At 46.4% G+C, this 26936-nt stretch overlaps 1 protein-coding gene across 1 annotated transcript in view; it reads right to left on the bottom strand.

Annotated features, from left to right (window-relative positions):
- Positions 1 to 26936, bottom strand: part of LOC144947799 (dystrophin-like) — a 330156-nt gene that overhangs the window by 223050 nt on the left and 80170 nt on the right. Inside the window, exons 26-31 of the mRNA XM_078877152.1 lie at positions 22257 to 22358; positions 20815 to 20914; positions 17821 to 18053; positions 16855 to 16954; positions 12108 to 12685; positions 8184 to 8338 (exon numbers count right to left, since the gene is read on the bottom strand). Of these exons, the coding sequence (XP_078733278.1) occupies positions 8184 to 8338; positions 12108 to 12685; positions 16855 to 16954; positions 17821 to 18053; positions 20815 to 20914; positions 22257 to 22358 (1268 nt within the window). The remainder of the gene's footprint in view (positions 1 to 8183; positions 8339 to 12107; positions 12686 to 16854; positions 16955 to 17820; positions 18054 to 20814; positions 20915 to 22256; positions 22359 to 26936) is intronic.

Genomic DNA, 26936 nt, shown 5'->3' with positions numbered 1-26936 from the left:
CTGGTTTTTGTTATTAAAACATCATGTACACATCCAAGCGAGTAGGCATGTCAGCTTCAATGCCACATGAATAAACCGTTTAAAACTTCAATTAGGGGAGTATAGTACAATGTTGCATATGTGACTCAATGGGGGAAACTGAAATATAGTTGGACATTCGAATTGGTCAGATATGTGAACATCTTTGGAAAATATAAGAATTGGTTTTACCCCTTCTGGCAACAAAACAGGTGTTAAGATGTTAAAACACAAACGGAAACCTTCTGCAAGTAATCATGTCTGCAATCTTGATTTTAAGCTTTCGTGACTGCAAGAATCCATACTCGTTGGTTCTGATGAAGACCCGCTTGTGTTGCGATCGAAACGTCGTGATTTGTTTACATTTTATTTCTAACTACGTGACTTTACCGATTCATTCGGACGCTGTCTTTCCGACAGACCTGTTCTTCACCTGAGGACGGGCTGCTTGCGTTGTGGCCGAAACGTCGTGAGAATTATTTTATTATGTTTACATTTTTTTTCCTTTCTACGTGACTTTACCGAAAGAACCAAGAAGATGAATCCCTGCAGTCACGAAAGCTTTAGATCGAAATTTTACCGAAATAACCAAAGAGTATGCAATCATGCCTGCCTTAGCCACACGCACTTGTGGTGAACAAGCAAACAAAAAAACATCCTCTCGTAATATGATGCATTGTCTTTGAAACTGATTGGTCCACACCAGAGACCAGCCTTCTTTTGCTGCATATATTACCAGAGCGTGTTTTCGTTTGCATGTTCACCACAAGTACGCGTGGCCATGATTCCTCGCAAAAGGTTTCTGTTTGGTGTTTTAACATCGTAACGCCTCCTGTTTTATTGCCGAGGGTAAAACCAATGATTATATTTTGTATCTAGATTTGAAGCTTTCGTGACTTTAGGTGGGACCGTCAGCAAAATTTACTGTATATGCCACTTGATGCGCGCACGCCGGAGTCATACGTCCCACAGAATTGACAATTTAAGCAAAAAAAATGGTAATTACGCGAAAACACACGACGCTGCCGACGGCTACGGGAGGATTTTAAGAACGTTGCACGGCATCGACGGGAAATGAGCACGGATGTTAGAAAACGAGGAACATCGCCCCCCCCCCCCAACACTCTTCCACCTTGTCCTAACCGCATCGTTCGCTCCTCGGAGATGGCGTTATTATTTAATACGCGAGGATATTGGGGAAAAGAAATTTGGCAGGGACCAAAAAAAGACTCGAATGGCTTTGCTTCATTCTCCGCACGCTCCATCAAGGGCCTGGCCAGCGCCGCACCGCGCTGCATCGCTCACCGCAAAAAATAAAAATGAGTTTTGATCACACGTGGCCCCAGCGGAGCTGTGTGCATCTTTGCAGGGGATTTAATCTCTTTTACGATTCTGCTGGGGGAGCCTCGTCTCGCGTGCGCACACACAAAGACAAAGATCCCCCGTATAGCCTGTAACAAAGTGCGGGGGCGGTGGGTGGGGGAAATCGCTGTTAGCGAGCATTTATCAAGGCCGGTACGGGAACACAATGGGGATGGGTGGCCAGCACCACGCCCGGCCGCCTTTGTCTCCCCAGTAGCGATGTTTACACGTCACACCAAGTACACATTTGAGGCTGAGTCGACCTAGGGGAGGCCCATGACCGGTTCAGATAATCGTCACTGGTGTTGGCCAGGAGCGAGAATCGAACTCGGGTCGCCGGGTTCGTAACGCAGCGCGCTAACTGCTCCCCACACACACATACATACACGTGCACACACAAATGCAAGCGAACACGAGCACACGCGTGTGTTAACACACTTAGAGAGCCCATGCCTGTAATGATCCACTAATGCCCGTAATTGGAGCAATTTCAACGTTATTTATAATCAACATCAACGCTACCGGAGCATGCACAACGTTAACTAAGCCAGAACGAGGTAACATTTGTCAACCCGTATTTTTAGTGGTCGTTTGTCAATCCACTGCTGGATGATCGCTCCCTCCCCCCCTCCCACCGTGCAGTTCGCCGCATTTCCCTCCTATCCACAATGCCTACACAACCTATACATAGCGTGCGTCTTAGGCACGACGGTCACTAATTTGCAAGCGCTGGCTCCAGGGCCTTACCCTGCTGAGCATCCGACAAGATTGGGCCACGTTCCGGGTGATGTGATCGTGGGTAACCTGGACAATGTACTGAGAGAGTTCACGCACTTTACCCTCTTTCTTTTAACACCGATCCCCTTAAGCGTGAGACTCCCCATCTGAAAGGGTCTCACTCACTTTCTGCCGGGTAAACATGAGGAAGGCCCAGGCCAGGCATCAATAAAATACGAGGAATGCCTTCTAGTGTGCGTGACCAGGGAGCAAACCTGGACCTGTTGAGATTGTACAATACAATACGCTGACCACCGCTGCGACACCGCCACTGCCCAAGTACACAGAACAAAGAACCCCGTGATGGTCTTCTTACGTCGCTGGCGCAAGCTGCCGTTTAAGCGAACGTCTATGAAGGCTGGAATGGCACGTGAGGTGGCGATGTGGCCAGCACTGCACCCAGCCACTTTTGTCTCTCCGGTGCCGATGTTTACACACCACGCCAGGGTATACCAAGGCTCGGGGAGTCCCAGAACCGGCTCATGCATTTGCCGCCGATGTTGGCCGTGAGAGCGGGAATCGAACTCGTGTTTTACGAGTTCATCGCGCAGCACAATAACCATTGTTGCTACCGTTTCACACTTACTACATCTACCGAAGACGCAAACACACACACAAGCGCACACACACTCACATGTTTGTGTGAATAAGATGCAGCTTTAAGCCAAGCGAAAGTTCATCGAAAGCCTTTGCAGACTTATTGCCAGCTGGTAGGTTCACGCCCACTGGCCAGCAATTTCGCCCGTTAGAGCTCCCACAGCTAGCAGCTGGACCGAGCCAACAGCTTCCCAACTGCAAGCAGATAACCAGTGATTTGTCTCGACAAGTTACAGCTCTATACAGTTCTGACCGTACCCACACAAAGGTGCCCAGATTACAGGCACTCAATGTATCCTGCACGTACGCATACAAGTGCATACAAGTACGTACGGTACGTGTGTAATGACAGGGTGCCACCTGTTGTCCTGGAAAGGTAATCACGGGAATTGGCAAGGTTATGTAACAACTAATCAGAAGGGGGGGGGGGCGTATCTGGGTTAAAGGTAAAAGGTGGGGTTAGTCGGCAAGCTAGGAGAACTTACTCGACGGTTCTGGAAGGGGGCGTGGCCAGAGGCGGGGCCTGAGCACGCCGAGGGGTATATAAGGGGGATGGAACCGAGGGTTCAGGGTTGTTATTGCGGGGTCCCGGGTCCTGGCTGCGTCGCCACTTGTCGTCATCTCTGTCCGTCGTCCGGCCGCATGGAAGATCCTCCGCACGGCTCCCATCGAACGTCATCGTCACACTAGTCAGTCAGCCGTGTGGTTGGATTGGAGGCGTTGGGACTATGTAGAGAGGTCGGCTGTGCGTAGCTAAAGTAGAGACGTTTCTATATATGACCCAGTGTTGTGCCCAGTGTGAGAATAAATATGAAGAAGCCCTCTACACGACGTGTCTCAGAAGTCGCTCATTACACGCGTGTGCATCAAGAAAGTCAAGTCATTGTTTGCTTTGCCCAGTGCTATTCCAGTTGTGCCGTCCATGTCGTGCCGTTCGATGACGTGTCCACCTCGAACTGTTGTGGAGTGACTCATGCAGCCAGCTCTGGGTGCAGGGTTTTGGTAGTACATGTTGTTTGTCGTTTACAGTGATCCCTCGTTCATCGCGGTTAATGTGGATCGGAACCCCTCGCGATTGGTGAAAATCCGCGAAGTAGGATTGGCCCCCTAGGAATTTCCGTATGTGTGTGTGTGGGTACCAGAATGTTTAAAATATGTATATTTATACTTTATATATATATATATTTTACTTAAATCTATTTAATTATAAAACTTTAATATTATACATTCACTCTCTCTCTCTCATACGATACGTATTATGGTGTTCTACACTCACCAATGACAGTAGTATCTTGAGACTTGACTCCAGTAATGACGACGACGACGATGACAATGACGATGACAATGACGACGATGACAGACCTGTGCAGTTCGATGAACATGATGATGAATGATGACGATGGTGTTACTGCACAGGTATAATGAGGCCTTTAAATCAGTTTGAAAAATCCGCGATGCACTGAGGCCGCGAAACTTGAACCGCGAAGTGGCGAGGGATTACTGTATTGTGAAAATTCCGTCACAGTTTCTATGATCACTGTTTGATTGCTTTATATTGGTGATTTCGAAAAGTTTACTGGTTTGGCCATGTTTGTTTGTTGTAGTACGGAGTAAGACTGATGGCCTTAATCTAAGTTGTCTTGTCGTTGTTGTTGTTGTTGTTGTTGTTTGACTTGCATCCCACTGGGATTTTTGCACACAGCGTTGGTGTACGGTGTTTTTTTCTGCTCTACGCTGTGCAGAGGTGTTGAGAATTATTCGACCATACTTCACCATCAGGGTCAGTGCAGGCTGGTGAAGGTGGGCAACATAGAAGTACACTAAACCAAGTGATTTTGCTCCATTGCCCTTTGCTGCACACCACCTATCCCATAGCCTATAAACACATTCCTGCGGAGGGAGCTGATAGGAACTTTGGGTTGCTCGGTCAATGGCCAGGGTCAACGGCGGCGTGGTGTATTCCACAAATATGCCCGACTGTGAGGGCGGGCACAAGCCGGCATGAGTAGGTTAAACGTTGAGTTTTATAAGGGCACCACGGGGTGAACAGCCCCTCCCCACCCGGCCCCACCCCTCCCACTCCCTACCCAGCCCCACCCCTCCCACTCCCCACCCAGCCCCACCCCTCCCACTCCCCACCCAGCCCCTCCCCACCCTCGCCACCCAGCCCCTCCCCACTCTAAGCACCCAGCCCCTCCCCACCCAGCCCCTCCCTGCACGACGGACACAATAATCCCCTGTGGGCTGGTGTAACCAGGAAGTTCCTACCAGTATAACAACAACCTGCTATATACAGTGGCCATACATTCAAGCACGAGCCAGACAGCTTCTGAGATCAGACTAGAACTGAGCACATTCCGGGTGATTTGGTCATTAGACTCACACGCATATATGAATATATAAGTGTGTACGCACATACACATTAAAAGTTAATGTTGCTTCAACAATGCCATCTGGGGTTTCGGTTTATTCAGTATGTGTCTGGCTACAGGGCGCGCTGACAATAATCCTGTCGATCATTACCGTTACAGATAACGGTTAAACAGCAGAGGCAAAGCAGTTTTGTTTTAGAAAATGTGTTTCTCCCTAGCGCCTAGGGATTTTAAACTGCAGTGAAGAATTACTGAAGGGTACTCCTGCTGCAGCAGTAGAGCATTTTAAAAATATTTCTCTATCTCTCTCTCGTTGCATGTAGCCAAGGAGCTGCGATTTTTCCCTGGTAAAATAACCGCAACGCCTGAACGTAGCCATCAAGTCTATGATGCAGCAGGTAATCAAATCCTCAATCCAAATATCACGATACCTGGGGGCTGGTGAAATTCTTTTTTTGTAACTGTTTTTGATAATCGATGGTAACAACCGTCATTTTCCTTTTTCCTTCTCTCCCTTCAGCCCTGGGTAGTAATTTTGGAATGAGCTCCGCTGATCGCTCGTGTGTGCGATTTCCTCTCTGGAAAGATCTCAACGGATACTTTACGTGAAGAGGTGAAGTTTAGGGTTACTAGCAGAGGACGGTGACATACGTATATTGAGTACGGAGGCAGCGAAAGATGTACTACGTACGAATGTACGAAGGACACCGTCTCACCACCACTAATAGCCATACAGATTTGTGGGGCAAGTGCCATTCGCGAGCACCGGTGAAAGCCGGCAAGTCGCACAACAGGCTAATGCGGTCAACAACCACGTCGGATCACCTTGGTTTATCCCATTGGTACTCATTTGAGGCCGAGGTAACGGAGGAGAAGCTCAGGACCGGTTCAAATATTCGCGACTGGTTGCTCACATTCTAGCTGGAATCGACCTCGAGTGGCAAGGGTCAAAGGGCAGTGGGCTATTGCCACCACTCCCCGTGTCGTAATGTACTAAGACAGAGACAAAGATCCCCCATATAGCCTAAAGAAGACTGTAGGAGCAAGCGCTGCTAGCGAGCACCTATGAAGACCAGCACGGCACACGAGGAGTGTTTTACACACCACACCAAGTTCTCATTAGAGGATGAATAGGCCGAGGGGAGGCCCATGACTGGTTCAGAGCCGATCGTCAGATCGTCAGCCGATCGTCAGGTTCATAACACCGCGTGCTAACCGCTACACGACTGCACCCCACAGCAGCAGACACACACACACATTTACAATAAATAGTCTGTAGTGTCGCACGTACGGTGGAACAGTGGTGCCGTGGTTATCACACGCTGTGCAGTGCATTAAGTGACCTCAGTTCGAATGCCAGTCACGGCAAACATCTGTGGCGAGTATTTGCCGAACTAGTCCTTGGCCACCTCTCACCACCAACCGGTGAAGGATGGTCAGTGCGGTGAAGTATGGTCAAACAACCCCCCCCCCCGCCCGAACTGATGCGACAATGGGAAAGCCTTGAAAGAAGAAGGGGTGTAAATTATTATAGTTAGCGGTGTACATTTATTTTCACGGAAATTTACAGCGGCGGAAAGGCATGTATGTATAAAACGAAAGATTCATAGCAGTGGGAAGCCCCATCAATGTTTCCAGACATGACTCAATAACAAGGCCGTTTATTCACATGTAGTTTTCAGCGAAAGTAGGGGCGCAAATTTCACTTACCAAGCACAGACAGACATCGAATATAAAATTCTGCTTTCATTACCATGGGAGTGGCGGTTTTTTGGCTATAATTCATGTCACCTGACATTTAGTAACGTGCTTTGTACCCACCCACCCAAGCACCCACCCACCCACACACGCACCCACGCACCCACCCACCCACCCACGCACCCACCCACCCACGCACGCACCCACCCACGCACGCACCCACGCACCCACCCACGCACGCCCCCACCCACCCACGCACGCCCCCACCCACCCACCCACGCACCCACCCACCCACCCACGCACCCACGCACCCACGCACCCACCCACCCACCCACACACGCACCCACCCACCCACGCACCCACCCACCCACCCACGCACCCACGCACCCACCCACCACGCACCCACTGGAATATGGCATGCTTACCTGTCTCTTCGCTGCAAAACCCATTTTCAGGCAACATTTTTTTTTCACCCTATTTATTTTCTTTAATCTGCCGCCCATACGATGGCACCAACGTGATCATGCAAATCTATAAAATAAACAAAAGGGCCTTCTGTTCATTTTTCACCAGCTCCAAGGAACTATGCGTGCGAGCGCGTGTGTTTAAGTGGGGGAAAATACAGGAAAATGTAAAGTCACTTTTTCGCTGCAAAATTACTTTCGTTCGTGTTTGCATTACTGTTTTCAAACAACCAACCCTCAGAAACCCTGGGGGATGGTGTGGGTGGATACGGCCCGTTCCAGAAACTCGCGGTTTTTAATCTTGCAGGCCCACACTCTGGTTATTGGACACAATGGACATCTGTGCAAAAGAGCTGCATAGCTCAATGGATTCCTCCAGTCGAAATAAAGATTCCGATCCTGACATTACCGTGGGTATATTAACCGTAAAATACTCGCGGGCATTCGGAAAGAGTAGGTTGTCTTCTTGGTTTTTTCGGTAAAGTCACGTAGAATGGAAATAATAAAATAATAAAAAAAATAGTGAGAATTATTTTATTATGTTTTATTTTTATTATTTTATTATTTCCATTCTACGTGACTCTACCGAAAGAAACAATAAGATGAATCCCTGCAGTGACGAAAGCTTTAAATCGAAAAAGAGTAGGTTGTCGTTTGTGTGCCAGGGCCAAAATTTGACGAAAAAAAAATCATCTGCAAATTACTAAATTGGGATCACACATAGTAACCATCACCACCTCTACTGGGGAAAGTAACGCAGACCGTGTAGGCGAAACGTGGCACACCTTTGTCGTGACATCCCTTGCGTCACGAGAATGGCGCGGGAATACCAAAAACGCACGCTATTATTATTACTATTGCTACGGGCTCACGTGCCCGGCTGGAGGTCGCTCACCGCTGCACGAGGTGCTTGTTCCGCAACTCGAGGGCCGCCAGCTCTTGCAGGACGCTCGCCGTGTCGTCCACGGAGTAGTCCAGCTGGATCCTCTCGGCCTCGGCTCGCGCCGCGTCCAGCACCGACTGCCACCCTTCCTGCTCCTGCATCAACGCCTGCTCGAGGGGGAGAGGCGGGCGGTGGTCGCAAAAACAGAAACAAACGAAGCAACTCTGAAAAGCCTCCGTCAAATTTACTCCTGGAGGAAAGCCAGCAGTGGATCCATCGGTTGTTGTGGTGGGCGGAGAGAGGGGGGGGCGGTGTGCTGGCCGTACACCCCGTTAATGAATGCTTTATCGATTCTGAACGGGTTCACGTCACCCCCAAGAGCCACTAAAAGGGCCCCGGCCACCATTCACTGCAATGCCAGAAACATTTAAATAATTTAATCGCACTGCGATCCTGAATGATGGTAATCAAATCAGAGGGGTGGGGGTGGGGGTGAATCTTTCCATGCCCTACTGTTAATGAATAACATGTTCATAATGATACGGCCTTCCTTGATCCGCTGCTGGATGAAGGCTTCCTAATGCCTCAACAGTCATAGGGGCTTGTTTGATATACTTCACCACGCTGGTCAGTGTGGGTTATAGGTCAGTAATATCCCCCTCCTGCTATCTCCGTGGTCTTGAACTCCAATTCCCTCACCTATCCTTGGTGCCAACTCGCCACTCCTGTTCAAGTCCAGGCTCACGATGTCCTTGTGTTCCCCGCCAATGCCTCGCTCTCTCTTTCTCTCCATCACAGTGGTATGCTCACCCGTTTCCGTAAAACGTCTTGCATTGCAGCTTGCATATTTAGATACCGGACAAATCCACGTTGCCGCAAATCCTTTGCCAGGATGCACCGCTCTGCTGTTGGCTCACAGCCGCGTCCAACATTTTTTTGGTTTAATAATCGTAAAAAGAAAAGTGATGGAAAACCGCCGCCTGCACCGCCGCGGACGAAATCACCGGCTCGGGGCGACGCTGGCCGCCGCGTTCTCAATGAAAAAGGCGAGGATTTCCATCAGAGCACAGCGCGGTTATGATGACACAGCCGCAGGCCGTGGTCAGCCCCTCTGTTTTGTGCCGACCTTCGCCCCCTCCCCGTGTGCACGATACAAAAATACTTAAATTGCGCGCCGCGCAAAATGCAAAAAAGTGGCCGTTCCGGATTATCTTAATTATGAAAAATCGCGCGCGCGTGCGTGTGTGGGATATTAAAAAAAATGAGTTTCCTGTGGCACACGGGGCGATGAGTTGACCTGCCCTGCCGGGGCCGTGCGTAGCGGCGCCGCCCGGCACAGAATCCAGCGGCCCATCCTCGTAATTGAACGACGGTTATTTTCACACATGCCATTTGGATTAATTTAATTCTCGGCACTTTACGCCAGGTCCCGCTCGTAAATAACCAAATAAGTGGCGCGTTTGCGTTGGTCGTGCGCAGGCCGAGGACAAAACCACAGTCGACTCCTCCCCCCCCATCCACCTACCCCTAAGGTCTTCCACATTAGGTTGGTTATACTTCCCCACTCCCGTCATCCTCTCCCCTGATGTGGTGTCCCTCGCTTGGTTGGGGCAGCAGCTGGGCGGGGGGGGGTGCCATCTCCCCACTTTTTACCTTCCACCTCCTTTAAAATAGTCCAGTTGCATCGGAGACTGTCCCCCCTCCCCCCCCCCCGAGAAATCTGACACCCCAGGGGGTCATGCGAGCCACGCGGCGTGCTGTAAAAAAAAAACAAATTAAAACTTCATGGGTTTGTTACGATTAAAAAAAAAACCTCCGCCACGGTGGACTGTCTGTGGGCAGGTGTGCTGCGACGTTCGTGATGGAGTGAGGACGTCGAAGAGGAGGATATTGGGATCGAATTTGCAAGCACCGACGCACGACCAAGGAAACCGACGGAGACTTGCGTCAATTGTTAATTTCTCCCACGACTGCGTTCCGGATTTCTGCAATCGCCGTCGTGTCAAGAGATGAATTTGTCAAGATTCTAGCAGAGCAGCGCAAATCTTCATGTTAAGAGAACGGTCCATCGAGTGGAATATCGCAGGGTGACCCCTTGAAGTGAACTGTGGTCCACACGTTAGAGGAAATCACGTTCCCAACCCACTCAGCCACGGGAGCAAAGTTCACTGTATGACAGTCGAACCAAAATTCGAATCGCAGACCAGGAATTTAGCCAAATTCAGTGCATAACCACATTTTTATGTATTGTACAAACTCATTTGACGTTGGCAGCATTATGGGTAAAAACGTAAATAAGTAGAAATCCTCCGCATGTGTTTTTAGTTATTTGGGCTAATTAGCCTTCCAGATAATTCGAGACAATTCGAGACCAATTGAATGTGATGGTGTTTGTGTAAAGGCCTACTCTTTCATGAATAGTCATGGGATCTTTAACTTTCAATGGGAAACAGACCGTGCTTAATTTTGTTTATGATTAATACACCCTCGCTTGAACCTCTAACCTCTGGCACAAGTGGCAGAAGCCCTACCACTTGGGCCTGCGTCACTGCCCAAACAATTAGAGTCGTTCTTACGATTGTGGTTCATCTAAAGATGCATTCCACCTTAATCCTACACAGTTTTCCAGAAGCCCTGCAAGCAAATCCAACTTAAATTGGCTTTATAACTATTGCTGAGAAGATAAAAAAAAATGGTATAAATATTAATGATTTATCAGTACGCACCTTCCAAAGATTTACTAACCGTTTTGTCTATTCCATCCATGTCACGGCGGTAATTAGAGCCACCGTGTTGTGTAAAATCCCACTTTAAAAATTCGCAAAATTTTTATAATCAAGGAATTGGTAATGGAATATACTTTACATAAATCCCGTCTTATGTTTATCAAGGGTGTTATTACAAAAATGCATTTTCTTAGTTCATGCAAAAATCGGAAAATCTAATTATGGAGATAACCACCAAACAAAAAAAATAACAAACCTAATTTAGTATTTCACAACAAACACAGGCAATTTCCAAGTTCATGGGTTTTGTAAAAATAAAACATTCGGAGCAAACGTTGTGGTAACATCGCTCTATAAATTAAGACCCCACGTGCATAAAAAGGGCAAATCCGCAATGTTAGCCGAGCGCTATAAATAAACATCACCTTGGTGTACGACTTTCCCTTCATGGTGAAACTTGCATAATGCAGGCGGGGGTCAGAATGGCAAACGCATCGTTACTAGGGGGTGCGGGGGGGGGGGCGTAGAATGATTCCACCACCCCACCCTCCCCCCCAGGGATAAGGTCATTTGTCACGACCGAGGGTCACCATTCAACTCAATAATGAAATTCCGTTTTGACCTCTCGGTGTACATAAGCTGTTTTCCAGTTGTGTCCCTCCAACAAACATCTTCATTTTGTTGAGAAATATTTTTGCCAAACCTTTGTTTCCCCCGCTCACATTGATCTCGAGCACAACTTTACAGCCTTCTAGAGATCCACAATAATCTCCCCTTACTCATTCCCATTGAGTTATTATAATGGCTGTGCAATCAGAAACTCTGAGATGGTTAATCATTTCCCCATTGATGTTTACATCTTTCTTTCTCTCATTTAATATTCACAAAAAACACGTTAAATGTCGCTGTGAATATCCGTGACAAGGGCATACCTCTTTCATTTCTTCTCATCTCTATCTGACCCAAAAGGCAGATATTTGCCTAAAACTCCTTCCATCCTGTCTGATCTTCATCCTTCTTATTAACGTCACTGTGTGAACCCATGCCTTCCAATTCTCATCTTAACAACAGTTGCATAACCGATTCACGTTCGCAAGGTTGGCTATGTACAGTGCAAAAAAGTCCACCAAACATACGTGCAGATGTGCACAAGTCGACACGTGCAACGTGAACACAAGAACCGATGCATCGTTCCAGGCCCTATCCTTACCCTTTGCTCAAGCAGCTGCTTCTCGAGCACCACCACGAACTCCACGTCCTCCACCTCGGCACCAGTGCCAGGGGCGTGGTTCAGCTCTCCCGGCCGAGTCACCGGCTCCAGCTCAGCCGAGGAATCCGAGTTGGGTCGGCTCCGTTGCTCCACGCCATTGCACACCCCACCCGACCCCGGTGCCTCCAGCGTCTCCTCCTTCTCCACGGTGACCTCTCCCGGCAGGTCCAAGTCACCCGGCCTTCCACCGCTGGGCTCTCCTATGGCGGCGGTGCTCGCGGCGAGCTCACGGGGTGCAGCCGGTGCTTCGGCATCGCCGGTCGTCGTCGATTCGGCGTCCGGCCGCCGCTCCGGACACGGAGTCTCCGTCGACGCTTCGAGCAAGCTGCTCGAAGCGTCCGGCTGTCCCGGCCCTACGACGAGCAGAAGCTGCCGGGCCTCGGCCTCGTCGAGCAGCTGCTCGGCCTCGTGCTTCACCTCGTCCCAGAGGCTCGAATCGAGGAACATGGCCTGCAGCGTCTGCACACGGCGACTCAAGTCGGTTTCGGCCTGGCACAGGCCATCGCCGAGCCGTTCCACTACATGGACACGCACGCACGCATGCACACACGCAAACACACACGCACACACGCAGAAAGGGAGAAAAAGCCTATGTTCAATAATAGGAACGCGATGGTGTATTATTTAATAGAATAAAATGCACAAACGTACGAGAACTCAATGATGTACGATTCGGAATGGAATTTTGGAGAAGGCCCACTAATTATCCGACCACATTTGTGTCTAAGAATCCTCCACCACCCGACAAAGCCAAAAGTAATTTAACTGCGACGTGACCAAGCGTTTAACGTGCCAATTGTTATCGTTTTGGCTCACCGGTGAGTTAACGGACGAGTCTGACAACAACATTTAGCAAGTAACTAAATTTGTTCTCAGAATTTCAATGACCAATTATGATTTTTATTGGCCGAGCAAACCTACATGGTGAAGCAACGATGCATTATTTAATTGAATAAAACACACGCCCATTCATAAAATACAATAAACGAGAGTCAGCATTACAAGTTATTGAATCAAGTCACCAAGGGTTGGCATTGCCTACACCAATCCTGGCCACCTTTGTCTCCCCAGTGCTGGCCATGAACAGATTGTTGGAAACCCATTAAAGTCACCCAAAGAGAAGCCACAGCTCTACCGGTTCCACAGGCCACTTCACCTGTGCTCAGGAATTGAACCCAGGAGAGGTTTGGATCACAGCGCATGCTCCCACGTGCGCACACCAAACACACGAGTGCGCAAACACGCACGTGGTGTGCGTGCACACACAAACGCACGCGCACCTTGCACAGTTGCCATAGTGGTTCAAATAATCGATCATTGGCCAATATCATTCGTGTTGAATGAAGCCAAATGACGTATGCATAGTTCAAGGCGTTGGTCTGCACTGAGAATAAAACGGGTTTTCAAAAATGGCACTCGTGCGAACTTCGTAGGATCTCATGCAGCCTCATAGATTGTTTTTTTCCCACTTTAATCAACATTCAGAACTTTCACAGTTTAGAGTGAGTGGGAAAAAAATCATGGGAATTTGCCTCATTCATAGTTTATGGTAATTTACGGCGCTTTGTCAATCCACTGCTGGAAGAATGCCTCCCCCCACCACCACCCCACACCTTGACAGTCATGCGGGTTTGTTTGACCATACTTCCCCATGCTGGTCAGTGCAGTTTGGTGAAAGGGCGAGGTGGGGGGGGGGGGACACAGGACCAGTTCAGATATCACACGCCACGAATGTCAGCCATGGTTTGGGAATTGAATTCCGAATTAAGAAATTAACTTAAGTGCATTTAATGTTTTCCGCGCAGCCCTTACTGACTGGACTGAGAGCTAGCAACTTTTTACACTTGAGATCTCGGTTAAGATCACGGCTAAACTCTGTTACTGTACATCATTTAAACCCAGGATCTCATCAAAACGTTAACTAAAAAGAAATCTAGTCTTGTGATATGTGATATGCCGTGATATTTGCCTATGGAGCATCTCTGGTATAATAAACCAGCGAGATAGTTTGGTAGGAGAATGAGCTGTGCCCTCTTGCGCCAGGGAGAAACGCACCAGAAATAATATGTCAAGCTACAATTCTCGCACCAGCTGAATAATTGAACAAAGGGCAAAATAATATGAGCATTGGAGAGAGTGCGCTTTGTAGTGGGCCCTGTGTGCATCTGTTAAGTGATAGGACCCAATCGGCATCACAGAGCCTCAGTCAGCATCGCTCTTATCTGGCAGAGTTATAATTCCTACATTCACTCGCAAATACAGCAGAGAAGTAGGGGCTTGCGCATTTCAAAATTCAGCGATAAACGGGACACCCACCCTGCAGACGTCTCGGAGGAGGAAAGGGTTAAATACATACGCGAATAAAACCATCAATTCTTACAACGTGCGACTCCATGCAAGTGTAGCATCTTTCCGACAGCTCTGTTTCTTCACCTGAGGACCGGCTGCTTGCGTTGTAGCCGAAACGTCGTGAGAATTTTATTATGTTTTATTTTTTTTATTTTATTATTTCCCTTCTACGTGACTTTACCGAAAGAACCAAGAATATGAATCCCTGCAGTCACGAAAGCTTTAAATCGAAATGTAGCGTCAGTGATTCTCAGACGAGGATTGTAGAGGCACCTTTCTGTATTGAACACCCACGCTCTCGCCTGCACACTCTACAGTCGCTAGCCTATACACAACGCGAGCCGTCTAACACCGACGGCGCTGACGGAGACAGCCAACAACTATCTAGCAGCGCAATGTCGGGCGAAGAGGGCAGCGACGATGACGACGATGGTGACGATGGTGACGAGATGACAGCAACGAGGAGATGATCCAATCCCAGAACGGGCAGCCTTGAGCTCCCGCTCTCGGCCCCTTTTATGCTCCCAGCGCGGCCTGGCTCCGCCCTGACCGCGGCTCCCTTCTCGACCCCACTAGCAAGTTCCAGGGGCTTCCAGACAGGGCCCCCCATGACCCTTGCCCCAGTTCCACCACCCTGCCGACACAGCCGTGTGTATGCTCACCAGCACGTGTACCGTTTGTCCACCACAGTTGCCGCTGCTGGCCACTAGCTGGTGCTATTATACTACACAGGCATTACGAGGCGTGGATGCTGCCGTGGTGGTAAACGTCAGCACGCGCTGGACTTGCAACCCAGACGTCCGTCGGTTCATATGCCCGGCATGGAAGTTCAAACAATGGCGATTTGATTTTTTTTTCCTTGTCAATTCCCTCCACTTCTATCTACCCAGCAGTATGAACGGGTATGCTGCAATTCGATGGGCAGATCGCGTGTGGCGGGGTCAACTATGAGTACTTCCTCCTCTTTCAAGAAGTATGGTCATTGTGGAGGAGAATGAAAATATACCCTCTCTAGAAGGAGCTCTTTCTTGAGCTCCTTCTGGTGGAAGACCTTCAGCCAGCAGTGGAATGAGCAAGTAATTGCAGGGCTGCACCTTTACCTAAATTTTTTTTTTTATATTTTTACCTTGAGCACCATAATAAATTGTAATTGATTCATCAATGGATCCGATATTTGCTCATTTCATTTCAAGGCTTTTTAACGTTCACGGCTAATTGACCCCGAGACGGCGATAAAAGTTAACTTTGAGACAAACTCCACTCGCTGCGGGAATTGCCACTTTGTGGCCTTTGTTGAGGAATCACGTGCGAAATGGTTAAATGTGTTCCGCCACGGTGAGCTTCACGCACCGCATGTTCGTCCGCGGACTTTGCGCCGTGAGTGCGCACATGCCGGCGTGTCTAAATTAATTACTCTGCTCGCTTCCTCCGCAATTGCAGCCGAGGAGCCTCTGTTTAAAATGCAAATCGGATTAATTTGTCACCGTAAATGCCGGGGCACGCTCAAGGTGTGCCGCCCCATGCATAATTGTGTTGCCGCTTCGGTGTCACAAACAACAACAACAACACGAAAAAACGCAGATGTCGGCGACGAGCAAGATGGTTCTACAAATGTCCTTCAACTTGACATCATGTGGACGACATTGGTCAAGCCGACCCGAGAAGTTCTCGCTCATCATGATATGGTCCCTTCAGCCTGAAGACGACACGCAACGTGACGCACTGCGTGCTCTGGTAATCAAACATAAATCCGAAGTCACCAGCGGCGGCAGCTCTTGCCAGGAATGTAAGTGGCTTGCGTTGCTTTGGCCAGCGTTGCTTTATGGGGAACATTCTCGAAGCCGACGGGATAAGATGAGCAATCGATGTAAAGTGTTGAGGGGAAGGCTGCAACGGTTGCTTGCATCGGGGTGTGAAAACGGGAGCCAAAAACGTTTTTGAGAACAAAGGAAAATTGCCACCTTCCTTGGCATTAAACACAAAATTAACAACATTTCACTTTAAGTCACCAAGCGACTTGCAGAAAAGAAATGGTGTCCGTGCGAAAATGCCCATCGTCCTCTGACCGAACAAACACGGCCAACACTTACGCCATCTGCACAGAAAATCACAACGGCAATGTTTTCACCGCGTACCACCACGCCTATCCAATTCATTTGATGGCAAAAGGTGAACAGGGGGTCGGGGTGTTTCTGGGATAAAAAAAAAAAATCACACGCAGACGCATGGCTCCCTTGAAAGTGATCTCTCTTAATGCCCCGCAGTAAAAAATTCTGCGCGGATAAACAGAAGAGGCAGCGACCGTGAGGTTAACGCCAGGAAACACTTTGATACAAACCGTTGGAGCAGAGACGTGATGGCCCAGCGCGGATTTTCTCAACTGATGTCATGACCTCATAAAACTGCGGCCGTTTGAGGTTCAGATCACGCATAACAGCCTGCCACGAAACACGCACACACGCACAAATACACACGATGATGGAAGTCAACCATCAAAACACCCAAGTTTTATTTACCGAGATATTTTTTTTAATTCTACAAATGCCCGAATTTGCATACACATGAAATGTAGCAAGTAGACCATACGTATTTGGTTTTGGCTCCACGCCAATGCAAATGTGATACCACAGAAACATTTAGAGACTGAGATGAGAAGAAAGTCTGTACACTGCGCTACCATTCAGCTTGTGCAGGTGTAACAACGCATTGACTCGCCGATTTATAAAATCGACTCCGAAGCTCACGATACACGCATTAAGTCGAGTGTGTAAGAATCGATGTTCTTAGATTAAGGTTACGCTTCATGTCATGGGTTTCACGCATCAACCCGCAGCCAGTTTGGTGGCCACTGCATTCAGCAACATTTTTAAACTGAATCACGACACTAAACTGCGATGACACTTCATCGAATTGCCCCCCGGGAAGGTTGAACCGTCATACTCCTGATGTCACTTACACAGGTGTGCCCGCTGTAGTTGCATATTTAGTGTTTCTTTCATTGCAGGCCAGGGCAGGGCAGCAAAATTCACTGTTGCACCATGCTATGTTTCCTGCGTTTATGCTCCCTGCTTTAACCAACTCACACTTAGAGTGGTAAAGTATGGTGATAAATTCCCCATGACCCGCACGACATGGGGAGGGCCTTTATCCAGTAGCAGATTGATAAAAGGGCCGTAAGCATGTTTTAATTGACAAGTGAATGACTATATTGAGTGCATTCTGGTATGCATATGTATCCTTTATGAATCTTTATGTATTGGGCACAAGCCAATGCAATGAATGTGTACATTCGATGTTATTTTACCTTTAGCTTTTTAATCTCTCTGTTTATGTCATCGACGTCGCCAAAGGTCACGGGTTGTGGTGTCAATCTTTTCTCGAGCTCAGCCAACCAATCGGAGAGCCCTGCAACGCGCGCTTGGAATTCTGGGAAGGCATCATCCTGGCATGTTGCAAGATGGTGGTGCTGCTCAACGACTGGACCGCTTTTCACAGACAATGGCGTCGCAGAAACCCACGCGATGTCCATCAAAGGCCCTTAAAACACAAGACGATTGTAATATTTAACGTAACACCTCTGACATTTCAATTTAAAGCTTTCGTGACTGCAGGGATTCATCTTCTTGGTTCTTTCGGTAAAGTCACGTAGAAGGGAAATAATAAAATTATAAAAATAAAACATAATAAAATAATTCTCACGACGTTTCGGCCACAACGCAAGCAGCCGTCCTCAGGTGAAGAACAGGTCTGTCGGAAAGACAGCGTCATTTAGATGCTGTCTTTCCGACAGACATGTTCTTCACCTCTGACATCGTTCCTAAACGTGGTCCACTCGCAAAACAATGGAACAACAACTGGAAAATGCACAAAGACACATGGAGAGACGCACACTTGGAATAAGAGAGAAATGTACAGTGGAATACGTGAATAGTTCACTGTGACGAAAAGTTAGTGGGCTTGAGCAGGGCCTGAAATGGAATGTGTCCGAAAGAACATTTCTATATCTTCTTGGTTCTTTCGGTAAAGTCACGTAGAAGGAAAATAATAAAATATTTTCCTTCTACGTGACTTTACCGAAAGAACCAAGAAGATGAATCCCTGCAGTCACGAAAGCTTTAAATCGAAATTTAACATTTCTATATATATATCAACTACTTGGCACATACTAACACAACAGGCCTTGATCCAGCCATGGACTGATGATGTTAAATGATCAAATATTATATTCTATGGTTATTTCAGTAAAGTCACGTAGATAGAAAAAATAACATTAATAACAAAATAAAGTGATTAAAAATATCACGACGTTTCGATCGCAACACAAGCGGTCGTCATCAGGAACAGGGAGGTTAGCCTCTGAGGGCAAGCTGTTTATAAAGATTTAGAGATGGGCGGGGCAGCTAATGCTAATGTAGGAGAGGGCTCCGACACCGGCAGTAGGTCTCCACCAATCAAAGCATTGCACCTCGCTCCACACACCAACACTTCTGATGGTAGAGGTTGACCAAAAGTGGTTGATGACATCTTTCCAATGATTGCTGAGCTTATAACCATCCTCTCGGTTGAAATGGTATCTGTAAATATGGATGGCTTCATGAACGAATCTTTGTTGATAGCCAGTAGGCTTGCAAAGTACCATCTTCTAAGAGAAATCAATTTCGTGGGAGCCAGCTGCATTAAAATAATGATCAGCCACGGCAGAAGTGTTGGACCTGCCGTGTTTCAAATCTGCCTTATGCTCACGAACACGGTCCGAGACATGTCGCCTAGTTTCCTAAAGGTAACTGCTGCCGCAGATACAGCTTAGTTTGTAGACGCCGGGATATTGCATGTCAGGAATCTTGTCCTTCACAGATGGGATCAGATCATGCATTTTATATACTGTGTTAAATCGGACCTGGATCTTGTGTTTGTTAATGATTTTGGAAATATTTTTGGTTACCCCTGCTATGTATGGCAAGGTGGTTTTGATTGGATCCTCAGATGGCTCCTTTCTCACGGTTGGGGTGATGGCTTTAATCACTTGATTTTTTTTTTCTACGTGAGTATACAGAAAGAACCATAGAATATGAATCCCTGCAGTCACGAAAGTTAAGTCAAAATTTGATCAAATGTTAGTTTAACTAAACGTCAGTAAGATTGCATTGAATTAGCATGTTATTATAGTTTCCCGAATTCAAATTGAATAAACAGAGACTAGTGCAAATTCGCAACGATTACCTCCATATTTGCATATTAGTGAGTGAATGCCACCCAGCATAATGTAGCGTAAAACTCTTTATCGGGAACTTTAATGTGAAAGTAAACTAATGCAGACACACTTTTGTCTTTTTTTATATATGTAAAAGTTGAAATATTCAGCGTCTTTGATTATTAAACCTTCACTCTACAAGTAATATCCCACTCAGAACTTGTCATAGCTGAAGCTTATGTTGCCACAGGAAGATAAATCACACTGCGTGCCATTGGGCGAGCAATGCTTAACTCTACACGCCCCCAATATAACTTAATCCTAATCATGATTAAAAAAAGGAAATTTTCATTTTTCTTGAAGACAGTTTAATTCAAAGAAGAGGCACTTGGAAGAAGACGAAATGAGGAGGGCGAGAGGGAAGGACAGATGTGCAGATAAATGGATGGAAGGAAAGACCAAAGGACACGCACAGTCAGCGAGTGCGGTGACACAGGAGCAGGGAAGCGCACATAGCATACTTTTAAAGCGCACCACAGGCTGTCTGCAAATTGCATGTTTCAGCGTAAATTATCCAACAAATTCGTGATCAAGAAAGGGGGGGTAATAAAAACTCCTGTAGGATAGCAGCCTGCAATTTATTTAGCAGGCTTGTCATTGCACTACTTGGGGCCAAAAATGATGACCTGTCAAGAAACGCAGGTGACTTTTTATTCAAAGCAAAGTGCATATTTATTACTTCCAAAATATAAATATTATCTCGACCCATTAAACCGTAACAACACTTCAAAAATGGAAATTAAGTTTTATAGCTTCAGCTAGTTTATATGTTTTTAAGTAGTTTCTTTTTTTCTTGGTTCTTTCGGTAAAGTCACGTAGAAGGGAAATAATAAAATAATACAAATAAAACATAATAAAATAATTCTCACGACGTTTCGGCCACAACGCAAGCAGCCGTCCTCAGGTGAAGAACAGGTCTGTCGGAAAGACAGCGTAATTTCCCTTCTACGTGACTTTACCGAAAGAACCAAGAAGATGAATCCCTGCAGTCACGAAAGCTTTAAATCGAAATTTAGTTTATTTTTATGTGATGTGGGGTTCAGATACCTGCATCAACAAAGCAAGGCTTCTCTTCGTTGGCTTTTGGAAGGCCTCGCATCAGCTCATTAAACTGCAACCATTCAGTATGCAAATTCCTCACTGTGACCTGTAAACACAACAACAGTGATATGTCATTTTACTAGTATGATACAACACCCGCCTCTCAAATACATATGCCATGTTTTCCTTGCCCCAGAGGCAACGCATGAGCTCGGTAGGCTTTCGCCAAGACAAGATACTCGTATTTTTTAAAGATATCACTGGACAACACACTTTTTCTGGCATAAGGTATTCCAACGGTTTTAAGGTAATTTTGGGGTGCTGATTCCAAATCTGGCATCAGTTTTTGTCTATCACATCAGGTTTTTGAGATATCAAATATTGCATTTTCAATAAAAACTGCAGAAGAAAAATATTAATTAAATGTTGATATCTACATAAAATTATATTATAAGCACACTATCCTAAAAATACAGCACCACAACAACTTGCAATCATAAGTGACAGAGTTAATTTCGGGTAAAATCAATGAAAATGAGGTATGCCGATAGCATAAAAATGAGATGTGATAGAGCAAATCTGAGATCATATTTGGAATCAGCACCCTGAAATTAGTCTAAAACAGCTGCAAAAGTCCAGGCCAGAAAAAAATGTTTTTTTTGTTGACCAGTGGTATTTATTGTTTAGCTCTCCAATGTGCTTTCGGGTTGTACCGCGAGTTGTTTGAGACCATGTCCGACGTTTCGCCCCCACGTGCTGGGGAGCTTCAGTTACTCAAGAATCTCTCAGTTGCTGAAGCGGCTCTCAAACGCATGGAGAACGAAACGTTGGACATCGTGCCGAACGACACGAAAACGCATCAGAGAGCTGTACCACACAACTCCTAAAAAAAAAAAACTGTGTAAAATTGCATGAATATCTGATCATGATGTGTAAATAAACCACAAAATATTGATGTTATTTTTTGTCCATTAAAAAAAGAAGCCGATGTCTCCACCATAAACAATTATTATTATTGATCAGGTGAGCACCACCACTTCAAATGATGAAACCACTCTTGATAGTTATGATTGCCCAGGGTTGGCACCAGTCTTAGTGTCCAGGGCTGAGCGCTGCCAATGCAATGCATTGTCCGTTTTGTCAAGATGTGAATATCACCCGATATATTTTAACGGTACTCTTAGAATATTAATAATAATAATAAAAAGGACACTTCACATTGCTTCGTAGGACAGCTAATCAGATAATAGCCAAGTTACATTTTCATGAAATGACTTCATGGCCATGCATGTGACCTCCCCTTGTGAATTGTGGAAAAATACAGCCTTTCAGCAGGCCACTATCAACCTACTTTACAAATACAACTGCCATTCACCAACCTGGTGTACATCAACGAGAAGTCACAAGCATTTGTGTTCGATCCTCGCTGTTAGCATTGAACACATCACCTTAAGCTCTTCTGGTAAAACCCCCGCACGTTCCATTTCTTCTGCCTCGGCCAACAAAGTGTTCACGGCAGAAAGGTCAAAGGGCACCAAACCCTCCGGCTTCTGTGGAGATAAAACGTTAAAGTTATCATTTCGTACATGTCCCGCATTACAAATCATTGATTGTTATATCAATCATTAAAAAAAAACTACACTGGGTACTATTACTTTCACATACTTTCCTATCTTATGTTATTTCTTAGAACATTTTCCTCATCAATATTTCAGCGCTTTGAAAAAGGCCTAGCACATGGGACATTACCATAAAAACGAATTATATCCTCTTCCCCCATAGTTTATTCCGATTGTACTATTGGCACGTGCCATGATAAAACATTTTTTTATCCATGTTCAGATGCGACCTGGCCACAAATGTTAGCTGAATGGAGTGGCTTATTGCGTTGAAATTTGTAACAGCCAAATTATACTCGAAACGCACATTTTATAAATGTGGAGGGAAAACCGGAGGACCCGGAAAAAAACCTACGTGACCACGGGGAGAACATACAAAATCTAAATATACCGGCGTCAGGGTCAGGATCGAACACCAAAGACCTCCTGTATTCCGGGCGAGGGAGATAACATCTCACCATCGTGATTATGGGCCTTTTTTGTGGCCTTTTTCCCCCAATTACACAGTAGAAGGTGGACTCCCACCCATGGGCTGCACTGTGATATTGTTTGTAAACTAAATCGGTGTTTGGAATTCCCAGATGTGAAATTGAGCCAAATTAAGTGAAAACCCAAATTTTATCCTTCTAATTTTTTGTCCCTCTCCTTTGGAAAAAGGGAAGCCAAAAACAGGGCAGGGTTGAGAACAAAAGAAGACTGCAGCCTTCCTTGGCATGAACAAAACGTTATTAAAAGATCGCACTTTAAATTACTGCACGACTTGCAGAAACGCACATTAGGCGTTCTATGCGAAAATGTCGATAATCCCTCATCAAGCAGACACGGCCTATATGTATGCCACCTGCACAGCAAATCGTATTTTATGTGATCGTTTCTTGTGCACTCTTTTGGCGACTTGGAGAGAGACGAACAACCCTTGAGAACCTGGATTTTATCACGGGCGGCAAGCAATCCAGATATTCAAAGCCAGGCTTAAAAATGACCATTCTTCACCACACTGCTGAGTGCAGCTTGGTGAATGCGGTGAGCGTCAAGAGGGGGGCGTAGAAGTACAGTACAACAGCGGAATTTGCTGAAGTGACCGTCTGCTGGTCACCGATCCAAGCACTTGCTCAAGGCTGCTTTGCTTTCTCAGAACTGACGAGCTTGGGGCGCGCAAATTGGTGATTTGGTCGTCAGTAATAAAATATGAACCGCGTTAAATATATTAATCGACGACGCTGATGAAGACGGTAAAATCGCCCATATTTCACCGTGCACCAATTGTCCCTCTGGCAAGGGCCGCGTTATAATCTGGCGCCCGCTGGATACCGTGTGCCCCCGCGGGTGTTTCATCCACGTAGCCGGGCTCATCCTCCGAGATGCCATCCGAGAATCCACGACCAAGTGGCATGGCTGGCTCCGGCGCCGTTCAACGCCGGCGATGATCCCCCCCCCGCCCCCCCCCGTTGGCTTTCCAACAGCGCCAGGCGTAATTGTCTGTGCCCTTGTTTTGTTGGGTTACAGCCATGCTCTTTAATTAAAGGTCACCAAACTCGCAAGGCTGCAAGGGCCAGCCGTGTGTTTACAGACGAGTACAGTAATTACAATGTATTATTTTCGTACACGTTGGTTTACTTTGGTCGTGGGGGGGGCGGTGGCAGAGCGGTTAACACACGCGTTTCTGAACCTGGTCACCAAGGTTTGCTTCCTATCCACAAGCCCGTCCAAGGTGAACATCAGTGGCGAGTGATATCTGAACCAGCACTGGAGCCGCTCCCCTCCAACAACTCGCACTGTCCAGTGCGGTGAAGTATGGTCAACACGGCATGGGGGAGGCGTCGGTCGAGGAGAGGGCTTGATTCTAGATTTGAAGCTTTCGTGACTGCAAGGATTCATATTCTTAGGTTTTTTCGGTAAAGTCACGTAGGTAAAAAAATAAAATTTTAATTTTAATGTTTTACCTACGAGAGCGCTTGATTTACGAATGCCCATCATGTTAAAATCGTATTATTCGCTGCCGCCACCTTGTGGATGGATATGGCTTGCGAGTGATGAGTTAGCGGTGACGATCGGTTGGGCCCACCAAGGGCCCCCTCCCGTGGCTCTCACCGGCACTGCGAGGCGTGCAATCGGGTCGCACGTGCGCTAGCATGGAGCATTGTAACAAAGTGCGATGGGGTATTTCCGTCGTGTTGGATAGAGTTATCTTGGACGAGGGGACCTACCCATGCTGTGCAGGTCATGAGCACTATTTCACCGCACTTCACCACGCCGCTCGGTTTGGGTCGGTCAAGGCGCTGAGAATATAGATGGGTGAGCGTCGATTGTAAACATTGTGGATTTAATTTTCGATTTAAAGCTTTCGTGACTGCAGGGATTCAGCTTCTTTGTTCTTTCGGTAAAGTCACGTAGAATAGAAATAAGAATATTAGAATATAATTGTATTATTTTATAGTATTTTATTTTATTATTTTACTATGTTTTATTTTTATTATTTTATTATTTCCATTCTACGTGACTTTACCGAAAGAAGCAAGAAGATTGTGGATTTACTCTCCAACACACCGGTGTGCTGTCCTCGTAGCAAATTGGCATGTTCTGTTTACGTGACTAACCTTACTAATTGGCTGTCGCGTGGTTGGCGGGTTTAAAGACACATTTATATATTTACACAATCTAACCAAAAACATCTGTATTATGTATGATATTGGTCGCAAGAGCCAAACCGAGCGTAGATGTGGGGAGTGTGGAATCAAAGTGCGATAACGAAAGGAATTTGTCGCACCACCCCCTCTGTTAACCATGTACGTGTTTGGCTTTTGGGTAAATAAATACATTACAAAGAGCCAAGGGTCTGTTTCATCACGCAAACATAAAATTACAATTTAGTCCATTGGCCTATTTGGCCCTCCTGGAACAACGTATTGCTGTAGCATATTTTTAAGCGAACAAACTCCGGACCGGTTTTGACTTTCCGAATCTCATCAGTACATAATGCACGCAAGAGCCGGGGGTGAGTGAAACCAATGCGTGCAACAGGAATATAGAGGGTATTAATTCTAAATTTGAAGCTTTCGTGACTGCAAGGATTCATACTCTTAGTTTTTTCGGTAAAGTCACGTAGGTAAAAAATGAAATAAAAATTTATAAAAATAAAATAATAAAAAATCACGACGTTTCGGAGGCAACACAAGTCTCCCCCCTCCCGATACGTTACATTCATTGGCTACCACATTCTGATAAGCTCCCCCCCTCTCCTCCCCCTTAACTTGTATTTAAGAACTTGCATCTTGGAATCTCTGCCTCACTTGATACAGCAAATCTGGCTGTGACGGTCCCACCTGATGACGGAGACTTGTGTTGCCTCCGAAAAGTCGTGATTTTTTATTATTTTATTTTTATTAATTTTAATTTCATTTTTTACCTACGTGACTACTGAAAAAACTAAGAGTAGGAATCGGGCCCATCAATTACAATTTCTCATGTTCGTGGTAAACACATCAACTTGGTGTACGTGAGAATATTGTGTTTCGATTATTACAAATTGCATGCATAGTTGGAGTTAATCAATCGCGTTTGTAGTGGGCAAAGTGATGGGTAGCAGCAACTGGGCAGCTATCGACAATGGCCATCTGCGGTCTGTTTTCAGCAGCGCTCGGCTCAGAGTCAGCTGCGAAATTTTCAAATGTCAAACAGTGGCGAGGTCTGCGCGGCTTGAATTTTAAGTGCTACTCTCACACTTTTACTCATAACGACATTGCCAATGCCATCACGAAGCGCTGTTTTTAATTCACGGAGTCCGCACTCAGATTTTCCTCTGCCGCAAAATGCTAGATTGAATGCTACAATCACATTTTTTACACAGGCCCTACTTATAAAATATTTAGCCCAAAGGGAAATAAAGTTTATTTCAGGAATAAAATACTATATCGTAAAGGAGGGAATGGCTCCGTGGTGCAGTGGTTCGCACACCACACTCTGAGCCTGGTGTCCAACTGCTGGTACAATTTCTGTTGCCCAATCGTGCCACCAACACCTCCCCTTGCATGACCCAGATTTGTTTTTTAGGTTAGGCCACGTGGTGGTGGTAGTTTTACGCCAACATTCTTGTCATTGACGCTCCAACCACCCGACAAAATTGTTATGTTTGCAAAGATATTATTTATACGTGGCTGATGGATGAAATTTTGACTGATAAAGCTCCCCCCCACCCCACATGCGAGGGGGCAACACTCTATCCCGTACGAAAGGGACAGATAATATCAGTCCACACACTTTGCTGTCATACTTTCTGCTGGCGAGCCAGGATATTGCACTGGGATGCCCACGGGAATTTGAGTCTCTCAACAAGTTGTCATTAGTCCGATACACCAACCCCCGCTGCCTCTACAGCGCCGGTTTACAGCACAACACGTTTTCAAAACATGCAGATATTTCGCTCATCCGGTGCACCGTTCAATTGAGAGCATTTATGCTGCTGACTTTAAACCCTTTCCCGATGCCGAAACAACAAGTTACAGGTTGGGT

Source organism: Lampetra fluviatilis, chromosome 47 (assembly GCF_964198595.1).
Source record: "Lampetra fluviatilis chromosome 47, kcLamFluv1.1, whole genome shotgun sequence".
NCBI lineage: Eukaryota > Metazoa > Chordata > Hyperoartia > Petromyzontiformes > Petromyzontidae > Lampetra > Lampetra fluviatilis.
The sequence above is the reverse complement of the archived record's forward strand: the minus strand, read 5'-3'. Positions and strand labels throughout refer to the sequence as shown.